The sequence below is a fragment of the Ictalurus furcatus genome, chromosome 5, assembly GCF_023375685.1.
Source record: "Ictalurus furcatus strain D&B chromosome 5, Billie_1.0, whole genome shotgun sequence".
Lineage (NCBI taxonomy): Eukaryota > Metazoa > Chordata > Actinopteri > Siluriformes > Ictaluridae > Ictalurus > Ictalurus furcatus.
The window spans coordinates 27,440,954-27,465,479 of NC_071259.1; the positions used below are offsets into that span (position 1 = coordinate 27,440,954).

At 41.6% G+C, this 24,526-nt stretch overlaps 1 protein-coding gene across 3 annotated transcripts in view; it reads right to left on the reverse strand.

The window, feature by feature from the left end:
• Window positions 1–24,526, reverse strand: part of rapgef1a (Rap guanine nucleotide exchange factor (GEF) 1a) — a 40,624-nt gene that overhangs the window by 6,156 nt on the left and 9,942 nt on the right. For 2 of the 3 annotated variants that reach the window (XM_053625566.1, XM_053625567.1), the window contains exons 7-17: window positions 20,077–20,197; window positions 19,581–19,761; window positions 19,019–19,483; window positions 17,329–17,531; window positions 5,957–6,033; window positions 4,995–5,100; window positions 3,811–3,886; window positions 2,121–2,205; window positions 1,747–1,839; window positions 1,058–1,243; window positions 769–853 (exon numbers count right to left, since the gene is read on the reverse strand). In XM_053625566.1, coding sequence (XP_053481541.1) covers window positions 769–853; window positions 1,058–1,243; window positions 1,747–1,839; window positions 2,121–2,205; window positions 3,811–3,886; window positions 4,995–5,100; window positions 5,957–6,033; window positions 17,329–17,531; window positions 19,019–19,483; window positions 19,581–19,761; window positions 20,077–20,197 — 1,678 coding nt within the window. Of the gene's footprint in view, window positions 1–768; window positions 854–1,057; window positions 1,244–1,746; window positions 1,840–2,120; window positions 2,206–3,810; window positions 3,887–4,994; window positions 5,101–5,956; window positions 6,034–8,087; window positions 8,181–12,459; window positions 12,622–17,328; window positions 17,532–19,018; window positions 19,484–19,580; window positions 19,762–20,076; window positions 20,198–24,526 lie in introns of all 3 variants that reach the window. The other variant, XM_053625568.1, reaches the window with a different exon arrangement.

A 24,526-nucleotide genomic window follows, 5' to 3' on the forward strand; every position in this document is an offset into this window, starting at 1 on the left:
TTACTGCTCTGAACAACTCTTCGACCCTAACGTTAGCTATAATTCTAACACAATTCGCATCATGTATATACGGGGTTTGGAAAGTATAAAATGCTGCTGTTACGGTAGTTATATCAGCAACTTGCAACTAGAGGAGATTTACAAAATATTTGGTAATGCTAGCCTTAGTGCTAAGCAATATTCTGATTGTTTTCTAACTACATTCTTATAACAATTACAATCACTGAATGCAAGCAGCTGCTTTGATGTTGTGGTGAATATTTAAAATGGTAAAAATAGCAATATTTAATCTTTTTTCCCCTCATCTTTTTCAGTATTAAACAATTTATTTTTGTATTCTGTCAAATAAAAATATCAGTTTCAGTTTTCCAGTTCACTAAAACTCACGTTAGCAAACTCATAACACCACGTATGTATTGTGTACAGTGGAATGTTTAAGTATTACGATACGATATTTTTGTCATATTGCCTACCCCTAAATACTACCAGCGTTGATAAATGCTAATCTTTTCTTCTTATTAATCATGTAAACCTTAAAATCCAAATGAAGAAGAATCCAGGAAGTAACTGCAGTGTACCCAAGTAATTACTGTAAATGCAGTAAAAGTACATCAGGTTTCTAGACAAACAGGACATTTCACACAAAAGTCCTGCATCTAAAGCTGTAGAAGGTGAAACTCTACATCAGAGCTTGGACTTTATCAAGGATAAATCAGAGAACACCTGACATCCATGAGAAGTTATTAGGAGACAGCCGGATAAACTTACCTCTATTTTGTAGAACAGCTCTGCGTCCAGGAGAGTGAGCTGATCTGCGATCTCATGGCTACGGAAGTCATGAAGAGTACCAGGCCTGTGAAAACGGATGACGTCAGAAGGTCAGGAACGAAAGAAACCTGTTCGTATGCTAAACCAAGACGAGCATGTCTATCGCTAAGCCAATACGAATCCATATTACATGTTAAAACAGACAGAGCAGTGTGTGAATCTCAGCAAGAATCGGAACCTTCCCAAAGTCCCAGCTAGGAGATAACCTGACGCTCGGGTGTGTAATCACCTGGCGGCGACACTGCGGGCAGCTAGAGTCTTCATCGAGTTAGTGTAGCTCAGCAGCTTCTTCTGCTCCACTTTATCCAGAACGTTCTTACGGAGGACGCGGGCCAGACTGAGCTCCCCGCTACAAACCAGACTGACCACCAGGTCCATCAGGTGCTTCAGAATGTCTTCTGTCAGTTCCACCAAACTGGCGTACACACACACACACACACACACACACACAATAAAACCTCTTCTGATTAGTATCCTTCAATCACAACATAGGAACAGTTTTACCTTTCACAAAGCACTGACACGGGAAACAACGCCAAATAAACATTTCTTCACAGACAACTCGATCAATAATAACACACATTTTTAAAAGTCCATTCATGTGACATGCTGCCACACGACGCCTTATACGTCGCTATAGAAACAATAATGTATAACCTGAACTTCTATAACTGGAACTACTGTCAGACCTGCTGTAATAGAAAATTAATTAACACGTCCTGACCAATCAGAATGGAGAATTCAACAACGCTGTGGTATAAGCAACTCGGCAAGCTGTGTGGAGCTGTAAGCACAGATTCAAACCGCTGGCATTGTGATCGATATTTAAATCAAGCGGGAAAGTAGATTCAAAACAACAGAAACACAAAAATAGGAAAACTGCATGTCTTGTACTTCTGGACTCGATTGTTTACTCACCAAAGCTCGTCCACAACACGCACCAGCACGAAGAAGGTGTTTTTGCTGACTCGCTTCTTAACGGTGTCGGAACTGTGAGAAAATCTAGTATACGTGTTGAATGGTTAAGAATAAATAAATAATAAATAAATAAATAAATAAATAAATAAAACCCAAGCAGACAGACGCTATTTCTCGAGTGCTACTGATTATCTGAAATAACAAGCAGTTAGAGGGGTTTATTTGTAAATCATATCTTTTCTTTCTTTCAAAGTGAAGCAGAACGCGCCGATACGTTGCGCCGGGCCAAGTTCCCGCCCTTCTCTGAATCCTCGAATATGGAAATGTGCTTCTGTTCTACAGTCAGGCTTTTCACGCAGCACTGAAAAGGATATCTATAGTGGAGCTTCTTAATGAGGTCCTCTGGGGTTAGAAATGTCCTGTACGTCGTCAGGAAGGCTTCACAGTATAAAACCAGATCTGCAGAAGAAAACACGCTCTTCGTTAACATAAAAATAAATAAATAAATACATGAGCCTACACACCTTTCATCCCTCCCACCTAACTGAGCAGAGGGGAAGAAATGCTTCATTTTCCTGGAACTGAAAGGAGGGAGTGGGGCTGGGGGAATGGCAATTTTTTTTTTAGGATGTATTATAATGTTAGTTCTCCACCAGGGGGTGCTATAGGCCTACAAATGACTCGTGCACTCATTTTTAAAATATCACAATGAAAGGTGGTTATCATCAGGTTTCAGATGATTTGTGGTATACAGAAAGTTAGGAGGCAGCAAAGAAAATAGACATGCATTTGTCTCTACAGCCAAAAATCTCTATGCACAATTAAAAACACAGATGAGTGGCTACTGTACCATGTACTAGATAGCTAGAGATAGAACGAAGATTTTTCAGAGATGACCATATACATATTCCATTTTGGCTTTAAACAGAAGTGCAAACAATAGCTCCAGCTACAAACCATTCTGGGAGCACCTACTGGAAAGTCAAAAACCATACAGGAAAATTCAACTCATGCCTTGTTTTCATGATGCACAGATTAGCATCAGTTCCAAGCAAGCTCCATTTACCTAACTTGAATACAAACTGATTGCTTTGGCCTTTATTATAACTGCCTGCTGTATGACCAAAACGTGTGTAGGCCAAACCTGTGCTAGGGACTCAAGAGCTTGCATAAAACGATAAAAGCGTAGCCTCTGTGACGAGTGCTTTTAAACTGCATCTGTGCTTTATTGTGCCAAAATGTGGTATCAATTTGGTTCCGACAGGAGACGATATAATAGAGAGGATCCTGAAGAAAAAGTGCCAAACCTCTTTTCCTCATACAATATAACAGCATCTTTACCAACATGCCAATTCAGATGGGATATATGTATTATATATAAAATAAGGCGTAATCTTGCCATATGTGTGCATGCACAGTCTGTAAAAATGACTGACATGACATCTTTAGATGGGATTATAATCCTAGAGATGTTCCGGTAATAGTTATATTACCCCACCTCCCTTTCTGAAACTAATCCAATCTGAATAGGGCTTATGCCAGCACTTAATTACAATACTGTTACTGTCAACAGAGAGCTTCCACCATTTTGTGTAACTAGTGTTAAATATATCCAGTTTGTATTGTTACAGAAAGGTGATATTTGCTGGAGTTGAAGGAACGTATGAACGTTTACCAGACGTATATAGGGGGCCCAAACTTTTAAACACAACGGATTCTATACGCGAGTGCCTTTACCCGAGATACTCGAGTACCATTTTCATTTCGCCTTATTCAACATGCTTGATAGTTTCTTCAAATAAAATGCAAAATTGTTGTGCAAAACATATGAACCTCAGGTTTCCCTCTGCATACACCACACAAAGTCTGTTATACTGTACATCCCATAATATGATGCAACTCATTGTAGTGACTGAGAACTTTACTCCCACTGACTCCCATCCGAAAAATGAAAAGGAACCATGCGCTTCCTCTTACATGCATGCATTTGCACACGTAGACACTGAAAAGTGCTCGTGTGCACGCGCACAAACGCAGGTTGATCAGACCTTAAACTAATGTTACCTTTGCGATCCGTTTCTGTTGCGTGAACTAATAAAATGTCCCCTGATCCCGCCCGGACGTCTGGTCCGTCATCGTTCTGTTTCAAAGAGAAAACAGAAAAGAAAAGACAATGTTTTAAATGAGAACAGTGCAAATCTTTGTCTAAAACTACATCTTTAACACTTTAAGCATAGCTTGTGGTGTTGTTTGTTGACTCAGTCATCTGCCATACTGCAGATAAACAGGCTGTATAGATTGAGGTTAGAGATGAGCAACAGCATGTCTATAAATACACTCTGTGTGGACAGGAGTCTGGTTCTGCACACTCTGGGCGGGGGATGTGAGATCTGCAGCTACATCGACCTTGCAGCATTTCACACAAGTTCCAATATGGGCCTGGGTAAGTACTAGGGGTGTAATGCTTCATTTATAGTCTGATCTATTCGTTTAAGCATTAAAGTAAAACCTAAACTAAAATATTACGCAGACTTATCGTGCAACTGTGACACTCATCTCTCCATTCTGACTTTCTATCTTGTAATTGTGAGAAACGTTCCTTCACCTGCGACTCCCCCCACCTCTGCGATTGTATAAGGCGAAGCACAAACCAGCAATCGCAGAACAGATAAAAAGTTAAGATGAGACAAAAATACTTTACCACCACTTTTTTTCTAAGATAAAATGTGTGATAAAAACTCATAATTGTAGGATTAAAAAAAAAAACCCAAAAAAACGTGCGATATAAATGCAGCTGTGAGATAAAAAGTCTCAATTGTGTGATATAAACATGCAAGTGCAAAATAAACCTGTGTAATATTTTCTAATATGTAATGGAAGCAAGGTCCAAACAGTCCAGAGGAACAGCTCTGGTATTAATTACGCTATGTGAAGCTTTCTTGCTAGGGGGAGGAACATTCATATTTGTTTTTATATTAATTCAGAGCACTTGTATATTCTGAATCCTGTATTCATATTCAACCCTAATCATAAATCACACAGCAGAACTGCAGGTCTCAGTCAGGGCAGACAGGAGGCACTGTTGAGACAAAATTCATCCCTTTCTACAGCTAAGGGTGAGCACATGTTGGATAAAGAATCGCTGACAAGACAAGAGCCAGTGCGCGCGCACAATCCAGTTGCTCTCCAGCTGTGATGTGTTAAAATACACTGATGAATCGGAGGGCGAGGCACTAACAGGGTGTTACCTCTTGCTTTAGTGTGATGTGAGCCATGATCTCATTATGATCCACCAGGGACAGCTCGTCCAGCTCCTCCGAGCTCAGGTCCGAGTCTGCGCACTTCTGCTTCCAGCTGAGAGGAGAAACGAAGACACGTCAGTGGTGTGTATTAACCGCAAGAGAGAAGACAAACCCCACAAACACTTGCATTACCTTGGAAATAAAGTTTCTCAGTCATAGGTTAACACAGGCCCCTGTGAAGTAGCTGTTTTTTTTTTAGAAACAATAGACTGAGTGTATTAACATACGCTTGTGATTTGCATTAGAGCTGGAACTACTGTCGCGCTGATATAGAAAATGAATCAACACCGTCTGACGGCTTTGTTCGTTCACTGTATTTAAAATAAACCTTTCTGTTAACACTGACAAATCTACAAGCATCAATATTCTTGATGATAGCGTTCACTAGACAGTCTGGAACAGGGGTGTCCATTCTTATCCAGAGAGGGCCGGTACAGGTGCAGGTTTTCATTCGAACCAAACAGAATCGAATGAAAACCTGCACCCGTACCGGCCCTTTGCGGATAAGATTGGACACCCCTGCTCTGCAACGTTCCGTCAGCAATAACTGCCTATTTCCACAGATGTCCTTGTAACAGGACGTCCTATGGAGAACTGATGAAACTGCAAACTTCAAGATACTGAAGCTTGTGGCCAGAAAAGTGTACAAAAGATATCGGACACCCCACAGCTCAGGGAGGAAAGGTGTCTTGCTCTGTGCACACTGGTAAACCTTAGAGTAAGAAGCGTGAGATGTATGGATAGAATGGAAGGGCTTATGACTTTAAGCAACGCACATGCAACACTTGCATGTCAGGTGTGAATACTTTTAGCCTTCTTCGGCTTGTAAGATTACATCGTTTATACGCTGTGTGTTGTAATCCTTAGCACTTAGAATAGCTAAGGGTCTATTTTCTAGCGTAGCTCACCTGTCCGAGTCAGTCGGCTCCTTGCTGTGGTCCGAGACCGAGTCCTGGAGCGAGTCCTCCGCGCCACTGTTGGGGTCCTGCCGACAACAGAGACACACTAAAACAACAACGACAACAACAACAACGCCAACCCATGGTGTTTGTGCTTCAAACACAATGAGGGTGTTCATAAAAATAGGACAGCTCAGCAAACTAAACATCTAGCTGTGATGTTTCACTCAGCAGTGTTAACAACAGCGGGTCAAGAAAACGACAACGTGTCAGGAACAAGACGAACATCCAAATACGACATTATGCTGAGTGAGTTGCTGGTGATGGAGGTACGACATTAAATCAGCCTACTTTCACACCCCTGAGATCAAGGTACAATGATGTCTGACAACCACAGGGTGTAAAGCATATAAATGGATGAGGAGCCTGCCAGTCAGAGCAGACTCTGTATTTATTCAGAAAACTCACACGATCTAATGCGCTACTCAGGACGACATAGTGAGTGTAATTTTCCAGCCGAAAGAGAAAAAAAAAAACAACAGGTGGATTCACCAACCCCAGCCTTATAGGCGCGAGCTGATTGACGAAGGGAACGGGAAGCAGAGATAGATTCCGTATTGCAGTGGTTAATGAACCGGACAATTTAGATGCCGGAAAACGAGACGTCTGCAGCTTTAAGGACTTTCATGTGGCAGACGACAAGTCCCTTTATGCTCCTCGTGTCTCTCTCCACTCCATCTGAAGTCTGGCTTAGCTGGAAACGTAGTTGGAGTAAAAAAAGACTACTGCTTGAAATATAAATGGTAAAATTCAGCATGTGGCTGTATTGCTTAAACCCAGTCTCCTCAGTAAAATAAATAAATAAAAATACATGGACGCATATGCAGACATACAGCTCAGTTAGTCATTGGAGAAACGTGCATGCGCAGTAGCTGGCGCAACCTGGGAAAGAAGTTTTTCCATGTGATTGGAGCCAAAAACGACACATTCATTTACGCCATATTTGCTCATAGTTTTAACAGCCGTTTCGAACGTCATTATCGTCGCCAATCTGTTTCTGGTTTATTGGGTGTATCTACCCATTCGAATGACAGAAAATGACTTCCCAGGAACACTGACAATACGGCGGTCAGACTTTAACCAGAAGGACTTTCGCTTGTAAACCACAGGTTTTTGTATGGCAAGTGAAAAATCCTGTCTCTCTCATGTGATAACCATAGCGACAGGAAAGTTCAAGTTCGGCTACTGCGTGTCCGAATGAGAACCATTATTTTAAACAAAAGGCTACAAACCAAAAACAAAGATCGACCGTAAACAAAACCAAAAGTGTCCGGCCGCCATTTCGTGTATTAGTTCTGAAAAATAAAAACGTATCTATAAAGGGTGGTGATGTTCTGGCGGGGGTGCATGCTGGTCTCGGGTACCCTCCAGATCATCAGGGTTGATTAGCCATCCAGGGTTGCTGTATCATGGCTGACCCTGTGCTCTGACTGCAGCTTTCGAACAAGCTGTGATACGCGAAAAAACCATAACATATACGTGACAAATAAAGGCCTCTAGTCTATTGTATTCATTTATTTAAAGTCAAATGTTGAACAAATTTAAAAGGCTCAAATGACAGCAACGGCCACTGCGGGAATTTTCCGGCTATATTATTATTATTCTTATTAAAATATTGCTATAATATTAAAAGGAAAAATGTAGTGCCAAAACACAATAGTTAAACCCCTGCCCCTGATGAAACCATCATCAATCAGCGATTGTTAGAAGACCCAACTGGAAGCTGGTAGATTAAGCTGAAAAAATAGCAGATATATTGCACATGCATAACCCTACAGATCGACCAAATTCTAGCAGATGCGCTCAGACTGGGATTCAGAGCACTCTCACTGTCTGTGCTCCAAAGAGGGTTGGCCTAGTGCAAATATATCTGTCAAGAATGTCAATAACTCCATTATAAAAAAAAAAAAAAAAACCATGCTGCAGCACCCTCCACCCAGGTTTCCCAGGCTGCAGAATACAAACAATGGATCTCCAGGGTGCATGAGAGGAACACAAGTATAGCACAAGCAGCACACACCAGAGCACAGGGGTAAAGTTCTTTGGCTGCGAATCGAGCAGTGCGGCTCCTGCTACTTACACCGTTCGAGAGCGGCAGGTCTCCGTTGGCTTGGCTGGATGAATACAGATTGACGTACCCACCCTCGCCACTCTCGTCACTAGCATTCTGGCTCTACAGAAAGAAGGAGCAGAGGCGGAGAGGCGTCAGATAGAAAGCAGAAGCGGGATGCAGGCCTGGAGCCCACCCTAACACATCATGGACTAGGCTCCAGGCTTAAGTGGTAACAGTGAAAAAGGAAAAAAAGAAGTAGCCAGAAAAAGCATGCAAGGCCAAAAAAAAAAAAAAAAAATCAGGAAGTGCTACAGCACACAGCTGTTTAAAGATTTCATTGTGACTGATGTGCAGGAGCATCGCGATATCCGATAAACTGAACTGACTAGGCTTATGTCCATTTCACCATGTAGTGATCCAACATCTTGATCAACGCGTGACATTCACAGTGTACTTTAAACATTCTACTTTAAACCGGCTCCTTTACCCAACACGTTCTTTGCGGAACGCCTATGGCAAAAAAAGTGTATTATAAACAGAAAACCCTGATTTTGTTCCGTTTTTGGTGGCTACAGAGAGACAGCACACGTAATCTTAGCAATGGAGACGGTTACAAGTCTAGGACTAGGCTAAATCTGTCTCTGTAAGACTGCAACACCTAATACATCCAAGACAAACAGGTCGCACGCTTCCAGTCCTGAACTGATGATTTTAAATGCAGCAGTAGACAGATGAGGGCGTTCTGCCATACGCTCCACTACTCAATCATCCACAAAACTGCCTCAATCTGTCACCATGAAGTAGGTCCAGGGGTTTAAACTAAAATGAAATATTTGACCACTTGCTTCTTCTGTATGAGAGGAAAGAAATAAGACCCCCCCCCCCCCCCCAAACAAACACACACACAAGGTTTTCTGTAACCCAGAACATGTAGTCTGGTAATATGGATGCTCACGATGTCTAAATACATCTACATTTAGGCAAAGAGTCAAATTAAAGCCCTTTTCCATGGACAATGCATGATGCTGGCAATACTTCCAGAGATTTTCCCACAACAATCGGTCTGATTCTCAGCAAAATTGGTTCGGTTCCAGGATCAAAACGCGGCTGGTCGGGAACGGGGAAACATCGCCATGACAACAACAGATCTTATGTTTCTGACCAGCATGAAAGATAAGACATCAACACAGGAGGGCTTTGAATATAACTAATACTGTTGAAAAAGTCTGAGAATTGAAATATCGCAACCGTGAAATCAGCGGCGCAATAACGCAAAGCCCCGGCACGAATTTGACTTTAAATACTGAACGTGCTCGCAAAAACCAAAAGTAGATGGTTATTCATTTAATACTGCGCATTCGGAAACTCGACGCAACGGCTCGGCTTTTAAACCGGTGGAAATGTAGAACGGTTGCTTCATGCCTTGTCCAGCACAGACATGTTGTGAGTGAAAATGGTATATTATACATCACTCACATATCCTAATAAACATGATATTTCCCATCGAGTCAAAACAGGAAAAATAAATTCCGACATGAACCATGTTTGCTCAAAGCCTCCGTTGCCATTGCGTCAGTAAGCGATTCCTGTTGGAGCGTGCTGAAACACTAACCCAGGGGTGTAAAAGGAAAAACAATTAACCTTCTGTCTGAATTCATCCAGACAGACTCTGACTCGCCTCTGTTCCCTCTTTCTAAGAGCTTATCTCTCCAAATGGAGACTATGATTATAACACTGATAAGATGTATTGTAACCGTGTGTGTGTGTGTGGAGCTGTGATTCACATGACGTGAAAGGAGTGAAATTACATTTCCATCCTGTTTGAGAAGTGAGCAGTGTGAATAAGTCCAGTGAATAAGTGAGCGTCTACAAGTGGAGGCACGTCAGTCACCTTTTGCACTTTCCTGCTTTTACCCGACGAATTACACGTTTTTTTCAGTTCCGTGGTGTTTTCCCGACCTGAGTACCGAATTCCCTCCTCCTATCTGGGGCAGAGCTTAGTGTTTTCTCTGCTTTAGCACACCTCATGGAAATCAAGTAGGGGGGAAAAAAAAGGACTCCGTGGTGACTGGATATTCTAAGTCACTTTCATCATGGATTCAAAAGGTAGCAAACGTCAGTAGATGTTTAATAGCTATTTACAAACCATAGATTTGAAGAAATATAGATTGTATTTAGTTATAATCTAAAAAGAACCGTGTGGGCATGTCAGATTGCGCAATGATTGGTAGGGGCGTCTCCCCGGCAGAGCAAACAACCCGTCAACGGTGCCGGTGGTGGAAACGCAAGTATGATGAAGCAGAGGGCAGACTGAGTCACAATCGGGGGGGGGGATGGGGGGGCATGACAGAAATTGGTAGAACATCCAAAAAAAAAATAAAAAGTGAAAAACCACTTTAAATGTTTTCGGAAACCAAACCGCAGTAAAAATTCTTGCTAGATTACGGTAACTCTGATTTTCTTACTCGTGTGTAACATTAATAGATAATTAATTAATAATTCCTTAATTCCTTACATTTATATAGCGCTTCTCTAGACACTCAAACGCACTTCACATAGAATTTGAGGGGTGGGGGTTAAAATCTCAACCACCACTAGTGTGTAGCATCCACCTGGATGATGCGACGGTAGCCATAGTGCGCCAGAACGCCCAGCACACGCCAGGTATTAGTGGAGAGGAGAGAGTGATGTAGCCAATTCAGAGATGGGGATTATAAGGGGGCCATGATAGAGAAAGGCCAATAGGGGAAATGCCAAATCGGCCACGATTTACGATGCGCTTTCACAGCACAGCTCATTTGTATTTAGTTATGGTGACAAAACTCCATAACAGGCAAAGCTTACAGGGCTGAAAATGACAACGAAATGGCATGCACTAAATCTTCCAGTACTGAACCTCAGCCATCGCAGCACGTCAGCTACAACGACAGATACTGACTAATCCTCCTTTTATAGGGTTTGATTACTTTCATATTAATCCATAGACTTGCTTTGGTTTTCCTTCTTTCATTAAGGTGTTAATACTAAACGACCAAGTTTCACAAAATCTTCATTTCATTTGTGTGTGTAAAATATGAAATCTCAAAATAGGGTCATTTAATATAGGAGTGCTAATTACACAATTTGAAGCCTATCAGTCGAGGTTCACATTGACTACGTTTACATAGACAGCAGTAATTATTGACCTTATTCTGAGTAAGACAATATTCTGATTAAGGTGTTTACATGAGTCACTTTTAGAATACTCCTTTCATGTTCCTGTTTTACATGTTATAGAACATGGCGTGATTAACGGCACACGTCATTACGTCACCGCGCCACGCCGTCGCTCCGGAATTTCATGTATCGACATACAGTTCGTCTTCATTATGATACCGTATACAGTTTTGGGTGTTTCATTTTTAATTTTACGAAAGTTTCAAGTGCAGTTACTTATTTGTCATGCGGTACGTGCAAACAGACGACTGCTTGAAGCTGTGGGCTGCGTCTGAAACTGCGTACTTACCTACTACATAGTAGCTGAAATACGCGGATTACACCTACTATATAGTAGGTAAAAACACTGTTTCGGACGCGGCCGTGCTCTCGTTTGTTGTCAAACAGTTGAGCACTGCCATGTGTGATCGTGTCCTGTCGCAAAATGCGGTGAAAACTCCCACACGGCGTTAATAATGTGATTACATGTCTGTAATACACGTCGATAATGCGACTAGAACAGGAATACTCCACATGACTTAATTTGATTTGTGTTTACTTCGAGTATGACTTTAATCGGATTAAGGTCATCGATAATCGCTGTTTACATGCTAGTTTCTTAATCAGAGCATCGTCTTAATATAGGATTATTGTTGTCCATGTAAACGTACTGACTGGTGAGATTTCTTATATGGAAATATACACAAATGATACAAACGTTTATTTCTGGACCAACTGGATTTTCATGAGTATGAGGAACGTTTCTTTTTTTATGGAAATGCTTCAACGAACATTTTACGAATAAATTCATTCACATTCGGCTCGATTAATGAGGTCTATTGCGGTTTCTCTTTCAATAAAAGAATAAATTCACCACAGAAACTATAGTGAACCAAATATCTATTAATTAACAGCTATCGCTATAATAGCTTAAGATATTATTAACAGCTATAGCTAATAATGAAGCCTGGAAATAAGTTTAAAAATACACAGGAATAAACGCATACAACTAAAAAAAAAAAAAATCACTCGCATATCATTAAGACCCATCGCAATAAATCGAACCTGTGCAGCGACTGGGACTAAACGCCACATTTCACATGTTCTCACGGTCTCAGATCACAGATATATAAAAAAAAAAAAGTCACCGAGGGTTAGTACGGAAGTGAAGGTGTGAGCACGTACTGTAGTAGACAGGACTCACCGTGGCGGCAGGAGGAGAAGCCGGGCAGCCCAGAGAGGAGCTCGAGGCGGACAGACTGAGAGCAGCGTCCACCTCAGCAGAACTCGGGCCTCCACCCGGCTGCAGCTGGCACGACAGAGAGGAAGAGGAGGATGAGGAAGGAGACGCAGAGTGAGAGGAGGCCTGGGACAGGAAAGCAGTGGAGAGAAGAGAAGATTGCAGAAGAGAAGCAGAGCAGATCATGTTACTGCCGTGCACAATCAAAAGCTGGAAATTTATAAGGATGAAAGCAAATGCGCTTCAAAAGGTAGAGGCTGCTGAAAGAGAAGAAAGAGAGTTGAGGGATTAAAGAGAAAAGGCTAATCAAATCTAATCATTATTATTAAAAGAGGAAAGAGACAGAGGGATAACCCACACTGCAACAGGAAATCATGCCCATGTTTTTATACGCAATCCCTCTATAATTAAAACGTAACTGACTGCCTAACTTATTTCATCTTCTTAATCTTGTTAATATTTGAACATTTCAAAAATGCAGTCAGTATTACTAAGGAGCAATTTATACATTTGAGTAAACAAGTAATAAATAAAACACTACAGAGTGTGCTGTCACAGGAAAACTCATCAACAAGGGTTTTGCTAGTATACATATGTACATTGCAGCGGTGTGCTGCAGTGTGCTACTATTTACATCCTGTATGTATGTGTTTTATTCCCCTTATACCACTGCAATTTGCCAACTATTGTTTATTATTATTTTTTAATTACAGAATGACACTGTGTACTCTATGCTTCTATAGGTACAACGTGGACCGTCCGTCAAACAGGTTATTCCTTGTGTGATGGCAACTATAATCACTTGTTCCTTTACTAGACTTTTTTTTTCTCTCGAGGTTAATAATAAAAATAAAAAAATACATTTATTCAGCTCGTCATGTTACTTACAAAAGGCAAAAAAAGTACTACATCCCGAAGTCTTTCCCAGTGTGGGAAAACGTACGAAAGATAGAAAATGTATACTGAAAGATAAGCAACGCCTTCTGACCAATCAGATTAGAGAGTTCTAAATCCGTTTGAACAGTTATGAAGACTTCTAATGCACAAAGTAAAAGAAAAGGGCTGTTCCTTTCCATCATCGTAATCACCGTCAAGTGTTTTGTTCCTAAACAGGCTAGAATAAACGAAACAATCACTCTGTGGTTTAGTATTAAATAACTGGCAAGCTGAATTCGCCTACACCTGATTAAACACACACACAGACACAGACACACACACCTGTAGTTACTCTTGCTGAGTCACACTGAATCTTCAACAATAAACACTAAAGTGCAAGACAGGTCACAAGGGAGATTCAAATAAAGAAGAACAATACAAACAGGATCAGCACTTTTTTTTTTTTTAAATATAGATGCAGTGTCCAAACTGTGCAAACCTCAGCAGTCAGCACAGTGTACTGAAGGTCAGTCTCATCCTCAGGGTCTCACACAGATCAGAAGAGAACAGAGAAGTGCACAGACAGGATATTCGAGACTATTCTAGCTTCCCTCTCTGCGGAAAATAAAAATCACTAAGCTTCTGCACACGGGATAACAAATCGTGCATATCGGTCAGCTTTCCTCCTGAAGGATTATAGCGTATATTCCTGTATAGTGCAGGAAATATCCAAAAGAAATATTAACAAGAAGTCATAAATTCAACACCACCACCACCACCACCACCACTTCATGCACCAAATGAAGGAATACAAAACACGACGGAGCGACAGGAAACAGTACATTTGATTAAAGATGAAATTTTTTATTAATTAAAGACTCACATGGCGTACTTTTTAATCTGTTTATAGATACAGTTATTGGGGTCTGAAAGAGTGCAAAAAAATAAATAAATAAAAGTGCACTGTTACTAAAGTGTCTTTTTAAAAAAAAATAAAAATAAAAGATTTGATGGGGTAAACAGATTACGTGACTCTGTGAGTTTGTCTCTATTTCTTAGCACCAAGCTGCTTAAACAGCATGTCAAGTGTTTATGTAACACCTAATTTGTGCATTAATGGCCGTTATAAATAAATAAATGGCAGTCCTGCACGCAATTCTCAAAATACATTTATCGGTAGATCTGATACTACAAAACCGATATCCGAGTATGGAAAAACGCTTAAATATCAGGGGAAAATATCTCCAATTAAAGCTGCAAGCAGCATTTTTGGGGGCCAAGCACCCAGACTCGGTGGATAAGGAAAGGCCGAATAGCAATAGGTTGCCTAGGCACCTTCGGGGCTTGGCCCCCTACTAAGAAAAGGTAGGATAACAATAGGGTGTCTATGCACCTAGAGACTCTTTCCCTAAATCTCATTAGAGAAAACCTCACCATATCAACATATTTTTTTAATCAGTTTATTTACTAACCCTTGATATGTGGAGTATCCTCATATTAGTTCCTATGAATAGTATATTAGAACAAGCAAATTAATAGAAACCTGTGATCTGAATTATAGCCAGAGCTACTGTAGAAAATTAATCAACACCTTCCAACCAATCACATTCAAGAAGTCAACAGTGCTGTGGTGTATCAGCAATAACCTGAGAACAAAACCCACATCTGATCCTGAACCACCTCTCCTGGGCTTGTGCTTCTCTCTAGAGCTTTGGTTCTTATTTTTATGTACGTCACTATGGGACTAATTAGTATCTGTCTCTCTCTCTCCCTCTCACACACCTGGCACGTTCACAAACAAGCAGGCACACACCATGCTTGAGTCAGGAAGATGATGAAATGTGTAACAGACTCAGAATGAAAGAAAAAACAAAAGCGATGACACATCAGCAGTGTGTCACATCAACCAGTGCAGACTGGGCTTAATGAGAGCGCGCCTGCTGTGACATAGTAATCCAAAGCAAAATAAGTATGATTAAATGCATAACTGCTGTTTACAGAGGGAGGGAGCCAAACACACCGCTGTGCAGAAGCCTGGAGGAGAAGAGCTGAAGGGTGCACACTAACTACTGCTGTCACAAGTCGCAATATTATAATATGTAAGGATTTTAACGGCAAAAAAAAAAAAAAAAATCCCCATTTTTCTATAATTTGGCTAAATGACCTAAAATTATTACTATTATTTTATTTTCACATATTATTATAAATATGCAATAAAAATTTAAATATAGGTGATTGATATTGCACGTAAGTAATGTTTCCCATGAGTCGATTAGGTTACAAATGTAGAAGTAGGTGGACGTCCTTCATCGGATTTGGAATGAAAATGTAATTTTCTTGTTTTTCGTTTAACCAGATTGTAGAAAATGTATAAATTTCAGCATGTAAAGGCACACAGAATGAAAAGGATTACATTTGGGGTGTGTGCTGGAGGACATAATCCTGTGTAGAGACTGCATGAAGTTGAAAAAGGTGAATCAGAGTTTTAAAAATTTTTTTTAAATCAAACGATAAAATTATGATATTGCCCCAGCATAATTTTCTCACGCTTCAAGTCGCTATGAAATCAAAATTGAACTTTTGCGGCTTTCTGTATGAATATGTCAGCCTTTAGAATTCGCATTTAGACGATACATGCATTCAAAATGTACAGTCTGGATTGGCAGCCCTGATGACATCACGCTGCACTTAGGCAGCCTGATGACATCACACTGCACTTAGGCAGCCTGATGACATCACGCTGCACTTCGGCAGCCCTGATGACATCACGCTGCACTTCGGCAGCCCTGATGACATCACGCTGCACTTCGGCAGCCCTGATGACATCACGCTGCACTTCGGCAGCCCTGATGACATCACGCTGCACTTCGGCAGCCCTGATGACATCACGCTGCACTTCGGCAGCCCTGATGACATCACGCTGCACTTCGGCAGCCCTGATGACATCACGCTGCACTTCGGCAGCCCTGATGACATCACGCTGCACTTCGGCAGCCCTGATGACATCACGCTGCACTTCGGCAGCCCTGATGACATCACGCTGCACTTCGGCAGCCCTGATGACATCACGCTGCACTTCGGCAGCCCTGATGACATCACGCTGCACTTCGGCAGCCCTGATGACATCACGCTGCACTTCGGCAGCCCTGATGACATCACGCTGCACTTCGGCAGCCCTGATGACATCACGCTGCACTTCGGCAGCCCTGATGACATCACGCTGCACTTCGGCAGCCCTGATGACATCACGCTGCACTTCGGCAGCCCTGATGACATCACGCTGCACTTCGGCAGCCCTGATGACATCACGCTGCACTTCGGCAGCCCTGATGACATCACGCTGCACTTCGGCAGCCCTGATGACATCACGCTGCACTTCGGCAGCCCTGATGACATCACGCTGCACTTCGGCAGCCCTGATGACATCACGCTGCACTTCGGCTTCTTGCCGTTAGAACGCACACGTCTTATTCAGTTTTCCAACTGTAAGTCGGTTATGAAGGAAATGGCATAAATTCATTCACGTAAATTTTTTTCCAATTTAAATTTTTTTTTGTTAGGTACGGCTTAGCCTGGGCTGTGAGTTAAGCTAAATGCTATTGGCTAGTTAAAAGGGGGGGGAGCTGATTGATTTGTCCCTCCCTGACTTCCTGTTTCAGTGGAAATTGTATGAACATGTCGGCATTTCACAGGGACTTTAAGATATTTTCAGTCGGTTAATGTGAAACGAACTCGTGCTGTATCATCACCGTTAACATTTATTCTGTCTGCAACAGGATAATAATATAGGCTCGTTAATACTCACGTGCACTTGCGTCTGAGCCTGAGTGCACGATTCGAAGTGTGTGGCGTGCTTGTGTGTACAACATGCGGAGTGTTTGCATGATCAGTACGACGGCGAGTTCCTGTGAGAGGAAAAGAGAATGAGAGCGAGTGTGTACACCATGTGGAGCTCACCAGCTGCCTCTGTTTGGGTGGGAGCGCTGGAGGGGGGAGGGGCTCGTGCACAGAGTCACTGCTGCTGAACGAGTCGTTGAAGCCGTACACTTCCTGTATGAGCCTATTGCGCTGCTCGTAGATGCTCTCGCTCTGCGGCGTCTGGTAGAACACTGATGGCTGCGGTTCCGAGTAATCCTCCATAAACTGCATGTACTTCAGGACTGCGGGTTACGAAGCAAAAGGTGTTAGCGAATGCACATTTTCACTAACAAGCGCGCGCACACACACACTTCACTATCTGGTTAATTTTCATTGGCCCACGTTTAATGACTTCCATAAAATGGAGGTCAAAGTAACAAGAGGATCATAAGCTGTAGCCAAATCATCCGCGTTTCATCCTGATAACATACAGATCATATATTAAGCTACAGTTCTTATAACCTCCCTTCAGACCGAGAACATGCCGGAGGGAATCATCTCTAAAAAAACATACCAAAAACTTTGCAAGTGGAAATAAACAGCTGCTGCTGCTGTGCATAAACCTCGCTATTACACAGCATGCAGTTAGTATGCAGTGTATTACATCATCTCCCCACCCACCATCCTTCCCGCCCAAACAATGTCGGCTCTCAGAGATGCCTGGTGTGAGGTTATTTCCTGTGTGTCAACAGTTACGCCTAAAACATATTCTTGCAGATTTCACTGACACACTCATTATGCCATTTTGCCTTCAGGCTAGATCTGACATCACCATTTCACTATCCCTTAAGAAGAAGAAAAAAAAAACACCACGTGAGAGACTGGTAGAAAAATCTGGGGAACATTTTATACCATAACTTCAGCGCACAACAGCGTTCATTGTTCTATCTATATATTTAGATAATCACGGAGCCGAAAAGCTGCAGTACCAAACCATCTAGCACCTTTTTACTGGCCTACTTGTACCTTTTTATCAATCCAGTGCCAAAAGGTTCCAGGTTGTACTGTTTAAGGTACCTGCTTAAATTTAGCACTGAATTAAAGGAATTTGTGGGCGGGGCTAGCAGCATTGCTGACTGGTTACTCGCAAGGACATGCAGAGTTTTTATATTCCTGTATAGTCCATGCTGCAGAACTAAGGATTCCAGGACGTGGAACCGAAGCCCGAACACCCAAACACTGTACATTGAATTCATTAAGCACAGTTATCTCGCCTGAAACACACAAGAGATGTCGAAGCCTCCTGGACTTTTGTCTTGAATTCATCCAGGTGAGGAGGAGCTGGATCAGGTCCGACTTCACCTCCTGGACTTCCTGTTTCGCAGCAAGGACTATTTGCCAGTTCTTGTTTTTGAATGTGCAGTGAAAAGCTGCGTTTCGCAGGAATCAGCATGTACTACCCAACGCTGTAGGCGGTTCAGTGGATAACACGACTGATGAGAATCTGAAGGTCTGCAGGTTCGCTCCTACGGTGCATTGCCTTTATAACCCTGAGCGAGGCATTTCATTCCAAAGTGACTCCTATTGTGCAACCGATGTTATATAATTTAATCAGGGTGCATCTTTAAAAGATTAAACATTCCCATTAAAAATAAAGCCTCCTGTTCCACCCCCCCAGGCTCAAGGACTAAACGTCAATAATTTAAGGGATCGAAACGTGTTTGTTTATTGCAGAATTACTGCTAACTAAAATTTAAATTCTTAAGAAATCCGACACCCTAACACTCACTGTGTCTGCTTTTCTTCTCAGGTAGAGGTGGAGGAGATTGAGGCACGGAAGCGTTCTCAGGGGCGACAAAGTCCACCCCATATCCGACCACGGGAGCGAAGAGAGGGAACAGAGGGAACGGCGGCACGGGTATTTCCTCGTCTGCGACGTTGTCGTAATGGGAGTGCAGGCGCTCGAAGGGGGTTCGAGACGGCAGGCCGTCGAAGGGTGTGTGAGAGTTGCCGCTGCGCCGCTTCTTTTCTGGCAGGGCAGGAGGGGTGACGAGGGTGTGCGGAGAAGGAGCGGTGGAGTGATGAAGAGAGGCAGAACCGCACGGAACCTGGCCCGGACATGGGGAGGAGGACAGCTCCCGGTGGGACTCTGGTAGGGGGCTGAGACAGCTTCCGGGAGGCAGAGAGATCTGATCCACGCTGGACAAGTCCTCTCTGAGGAAGTCATAGTCTGGGTCGTAGCACTCTGCTGTATCTGAGTGAGAAGCCAGATGACAGTTAGCGAAGTGTAGATTTATATTTAAGGAAAAAAATTAAGAAAGGTTTTACGTGTTTGAAAGAAAACGCCTCACCTAGCGTCTCACAGCTAGTGTTGCGAGAGCACTGTCCGCTGTCCTGCTCCAGAGAGGACAGCTGCTCGTCTGATTTGCTCAGTTTACCCATGCTGCCGCAGGGAGAGCTGCGCGGCGACTCGCCACCGTATGAGTGACTGCCACCAGAAAAGCGCCGCTGTAAACCATCTGCATCATAGTCCTGAAAAAAAATATATGCATGACGGTGTTAATTCATGTCGCACAAATACAGGACATGAGCAGTATTTATAAAAACATTAAGGTCTTACGCATAATGTTTTTTCATTCTAAAAATAAGGAATAAAACTCTCCAGGGCACGCTATTATAGGAAAATAAAAATCAACGATTACCATTCCCACCCAAGCTTGATTATTTTCTGATAACAGCTTGTAACAATCAGGAAGTGAAAACAGATTTTCACCTATAGAGTGAATTAAAAATCATGCAACTATAGAAACAATAGATTAAAAGAAACACCTGCTAGCATGTACACACCTGTTTGCAGATGCCGATAGGAAGACTCGATCCGCTGGTGGCACGGCTCATCGGAGCAACGACGGCGACTCGGGTAGGAGACGGAGCTGACTGGCGCTTCTTAGGTGGAAGAGCTGGGGGACTAGTGACAGAAAATAAAAAACCCGGACAAGTTTAATTAAATTTCCGATATTATTTGTATACTGAAAAACCAAAGCTCTGGAGAACAAAATGCTCGGTCATCGCATCAAATATTGACGACGACGACAAGAAACAGTTGCGTGTATAAAATCAAAGCGTTAACCGGGTCTCAATTTGAAACGGATTCATTTTTAATTCCTCGAACGTTTATGTTCGAGCAACACGGCTTCGTGAATCAAAATGGAACGCCACGTCTCTCAGTCCTAAGCGCTCATTAATAGTCGAGTATGTAATACCCGCACTCCTCTCGCTATTCGGGCCGCACGTCGTGAAATATTTCCATGCTCCTGATTAAACGTCGAGTTACGTGTCTAACGGAAGTCGAAACTCGGATTCGATATCAGTGCCTGTGCTTGTCATAACTGCGAAATGAAGCGAGATGAGCGATCAAGGATGTGAACACGTCAGAAGCAAGAATCTTTCTAGCTTCATGAATGAGATAAAAATCAGCCAAATATGATAATGATGGCAGCTTTTGCATCAGGTCTTACAGATATAATCTGATATAATCTAAGGGGTTTTCCCTGCTAATTTAGGCATGAAAAAGTCAAGCGAAAGTTTTACTTGGAGTTTCACAAGGCAGGTGAAATATTCTACGAGAACAATCTGTACGAAAGAAGAAGGAATTTTTTTTAAAAAAAATTCCAGAAACACAGGCAGCGATCAGCCTGGTTTGCACAGCGTATATCTTTTAAGCTTATTTGGCACACTATATGAGATTCTCTCTATAAAACCACAGACAAAATCTGTAACCGAATTCTATTTGCTTGCTTAAATAGAAACATTTTTGTCGCTTCATCCTATAACGTCCTCCTAGATGAGCATCATATCAGCGGTCATCTTAGGGCGTGTCTCAATCAGCTCTCTAGGTGTTGAGTCAGTATATCATGTACAACACAAGTTCAGGCACTGGTAAAGACCCTGGCTCACAACACAATGGGGCACTGATGACTTGATTTCCGTCGACATGACAATGTAGTCGCGAGGTAAAACTTCGCCGTTGGCATTTATCAACAACAGGCAGGACCGATATCTTTCTGACATTATAGGATATATAAATCTGTTAGCTTAATCGCACACGTTTCTCTCATGGTACTTCAAGCAAGATCGGAGACAAGCTAGTGGATTTTTTTTTGTTTTTTAAAAATCATTAAACACTTAAAAGTCGTTGGACTCAAACAAACCATATATAGAACGTCAAATAAAGTTTGTCAGTAAAGTCAGTAATCATTTCAGAGCTGCAACAACAATAACAAGCTACTTACATTTGTAGACGAAGTTCGGTGAGAGGTTTTTTGTTTGTTTGTTTGTTTGTTTGTTTTTCCGAGCTGAGAGGCTTCAGAAAATATGACGACGTCATTTCCAGTAAGGGAACATAGCGAGCATCGATGCTCCCTGGTTTTCCAGTGCACTGGAAGGATTTTGCGATTGAGACAGCCCTTAAAATGGCCGACTCCCTGTTCACTGAACTAGGGAGCTGGTCGGAATTATAACCAACTAGAAATGACTAGCGATACGGCTGACGTTGATCAAGTACACTCGGGGGTAAAAAAAAAAAAAAGCAGGCCAAGGAAAGATTCTTTTCGCCCAAAAAAAAAGCATTGCACATAACCAACTCCATGTTAATGCACCTGAATATAAAGAGTGAATTAAAAAAAAACGTTAACACTACAATGTGTTGACAAACGACGGTACACAAGTCCATTTGAAGCAATACAGTTACATTTTACAGTCCGTAACTACTAACCTAATTATAAAGTCACGGTGTACATAAGGGTTAACATTTTATGGACAGTTTTTTTTTATTCATCTTTAATGCTACATTTGAAAGATATATATCTTTTGTGCTGTAACTATCACCAGTGCCATTTCCTCACACGTTCATTCCAGACTGCACCACGCAGTTCTCCAGACAGACGAATAATTAAAAGGACATAGTCTTCATTCCAGCCTTAATGTCTTCCACAGAGACCTCTGGATCAAACGCAGCTTCACTTTCAAAAGCCAGTCAGATGTGCAACTAGATTCGGCAATTCGTTTCCACTGTTTCTCGTTAAACGTGTTGGTAATAAATACCCCACTCTCTCCTGCCGGTCAGTGTGCAGTTCAAACCCTCGTTGCTCACTTCAGGAGACACGGTGAAGCCATGGCATGTGCACTGAAAAGGGCACAACCTGATACTGCCTACAAAATGTCCAGAAGGCACATATTCACTTTCAATTAGATTCAAATGTTATTTGAATAGCGCTTTTAACAATAGACGTTATCACAAAGCGGCTTTACAGAAATCTGGATGTAGGGTTAGATTTCGATCGAGCAAGCCAGAGGCGATACTGGCAAGGGAAAACTCTTTGAGAGGAAGAAACATTAAGAGGAACCACACTCATAAGGGAACCCACGCCCGAACGAAAGTATTAGGACTGCAACAACTTGTCTATAATAATCGAGAATTAAAATAGTCGACGACGGATTTGATTACGGTTTAGTCGGGTCTGTGACGTCACTGTGGATAATCCCAGTCAGTGACGTTACGTCGCTTCACGATGGTGAAAAACACATTTCTACGAATAAAACACATCTGAGAAACAGCGGAGGTCACAGAGTGAGCTGCTGAGGTAAAAGTGCACGATCCAGGTCGTTCCAAAACATGAGAATGTTTTATGTTAAGCGCTTCAAACAAACTCGTAAGTGTATTAACGCGGCTTGTCGTGTCAGACGCTGCGACACATGTGTGTGCTGTTTAATGTGTTCCGGACATGTTTTCTTCAGCACAGAAATCTTTATATCCATATCTGTACATGTTAGAAATTCATAAAGACTCGTCCTGACAGCAAGTGAGTCTCTGTTAAACTTCACAGAATGAGCGCGAGTCCACACGTGCGCGTCAATCAAACAGCACGCAATAGAAAGGAAGCGTGATAACTCTGACTAAAATATTCATTTTGAGCAAATATGTTGTTTGATGTTATATTTAGAAACTAAAGTAATTGTGTTTTTTTTAACGAGTGCAGTAACTGTAATGGGGTTATAACATGTATTGTATATAAATGTAAGAAGTGTCGTACATTTACAGAGTAAAGTAACGTTACTGTGTTCAGATGCGTGAATGTGTGCGTTACTGCAGAACATTCAACCTCTTACCAGTTCACACTTAGTTTGTGCTTTTTTTTTTTTTTTCTTTTATCATTTTTAATATAGTGATTTAACTTCTGCTTTAAAGCTTGTGGACAATCAGTTGTTTTTTTTGTTTTCAAAATATAATGTTAATATATTTTTTAAAAAATCCTTTGCACAATGTATAGCACAGCCCACATAGATACATTTCATAACTTTTTCACAGCCTTCAATTTGCTCAGTGTTTGAAGGACAAAATGGGTCAGAATGTGAAAATGTTATTTCGGGGGGAAAAAAAATACAGAAAATAAAAATTGGCCTTTTAATCCAACTAATCGATTAACCGAAGAGATAAAAATAATATCAAGATCAAAAATAATCGTTAGTTGCACTCCTAGTAATAATAAATAGTCACTATATACAGCTCCATTGGAAAACAATAATATTATTGGAAATAATAACATTGGAAATGTTAATATAATATATTAATGTTAATAATATATATTAATAATAACATTGGAAATAATAAATCTCACCAACACAAAGAGCTTCTCCCCCGCCCCCAAAAAGTAGCCAATAATAGGTATTTTTGAGTTCATGTATGCGAAAGAGGGCGATTAGCGTGTGGGTTTGCCTAGCCACACTGTGAACGACCGAAAACATGCAGCGAACGTGCAATACCTCATCCTCTCTGCTTTTTCAACCATCATGTGGTAGGAGAGCTAGGAAAAAAAATACCACATGGGGTAAAAATTGGGTTGATTTTATACTTCAGTTCACCATCATGTAGGATATGATTTAAAAATATTTTTTAAAAAAAATTTAAAAAAAAGGTTATGAATCTGATCATATAGGATATATCGTGTGAGCTCACTTGACTAATTACGTCCAGCCTTCATCTGACACGATCACATACCGTTCCCCCGCTACAGGAAAGACGCACAACCTGCTACAGAAAAATAACCTTTTTTTTCTTTTTTAAAAACAAAACAAAAAAAAACATTTGAAACCGCAGTTTGTCAGAGGAAGTGGAGGCCATACCGTCAGGTGTCTCTACACCCCTACAAAGACACAAGTGCTACAGAAGCACACTATTTTTAACAGCCTGTTTCACACCTTCCCATCAAGGCTTCTTGCAAACACGTACATTTGAGTG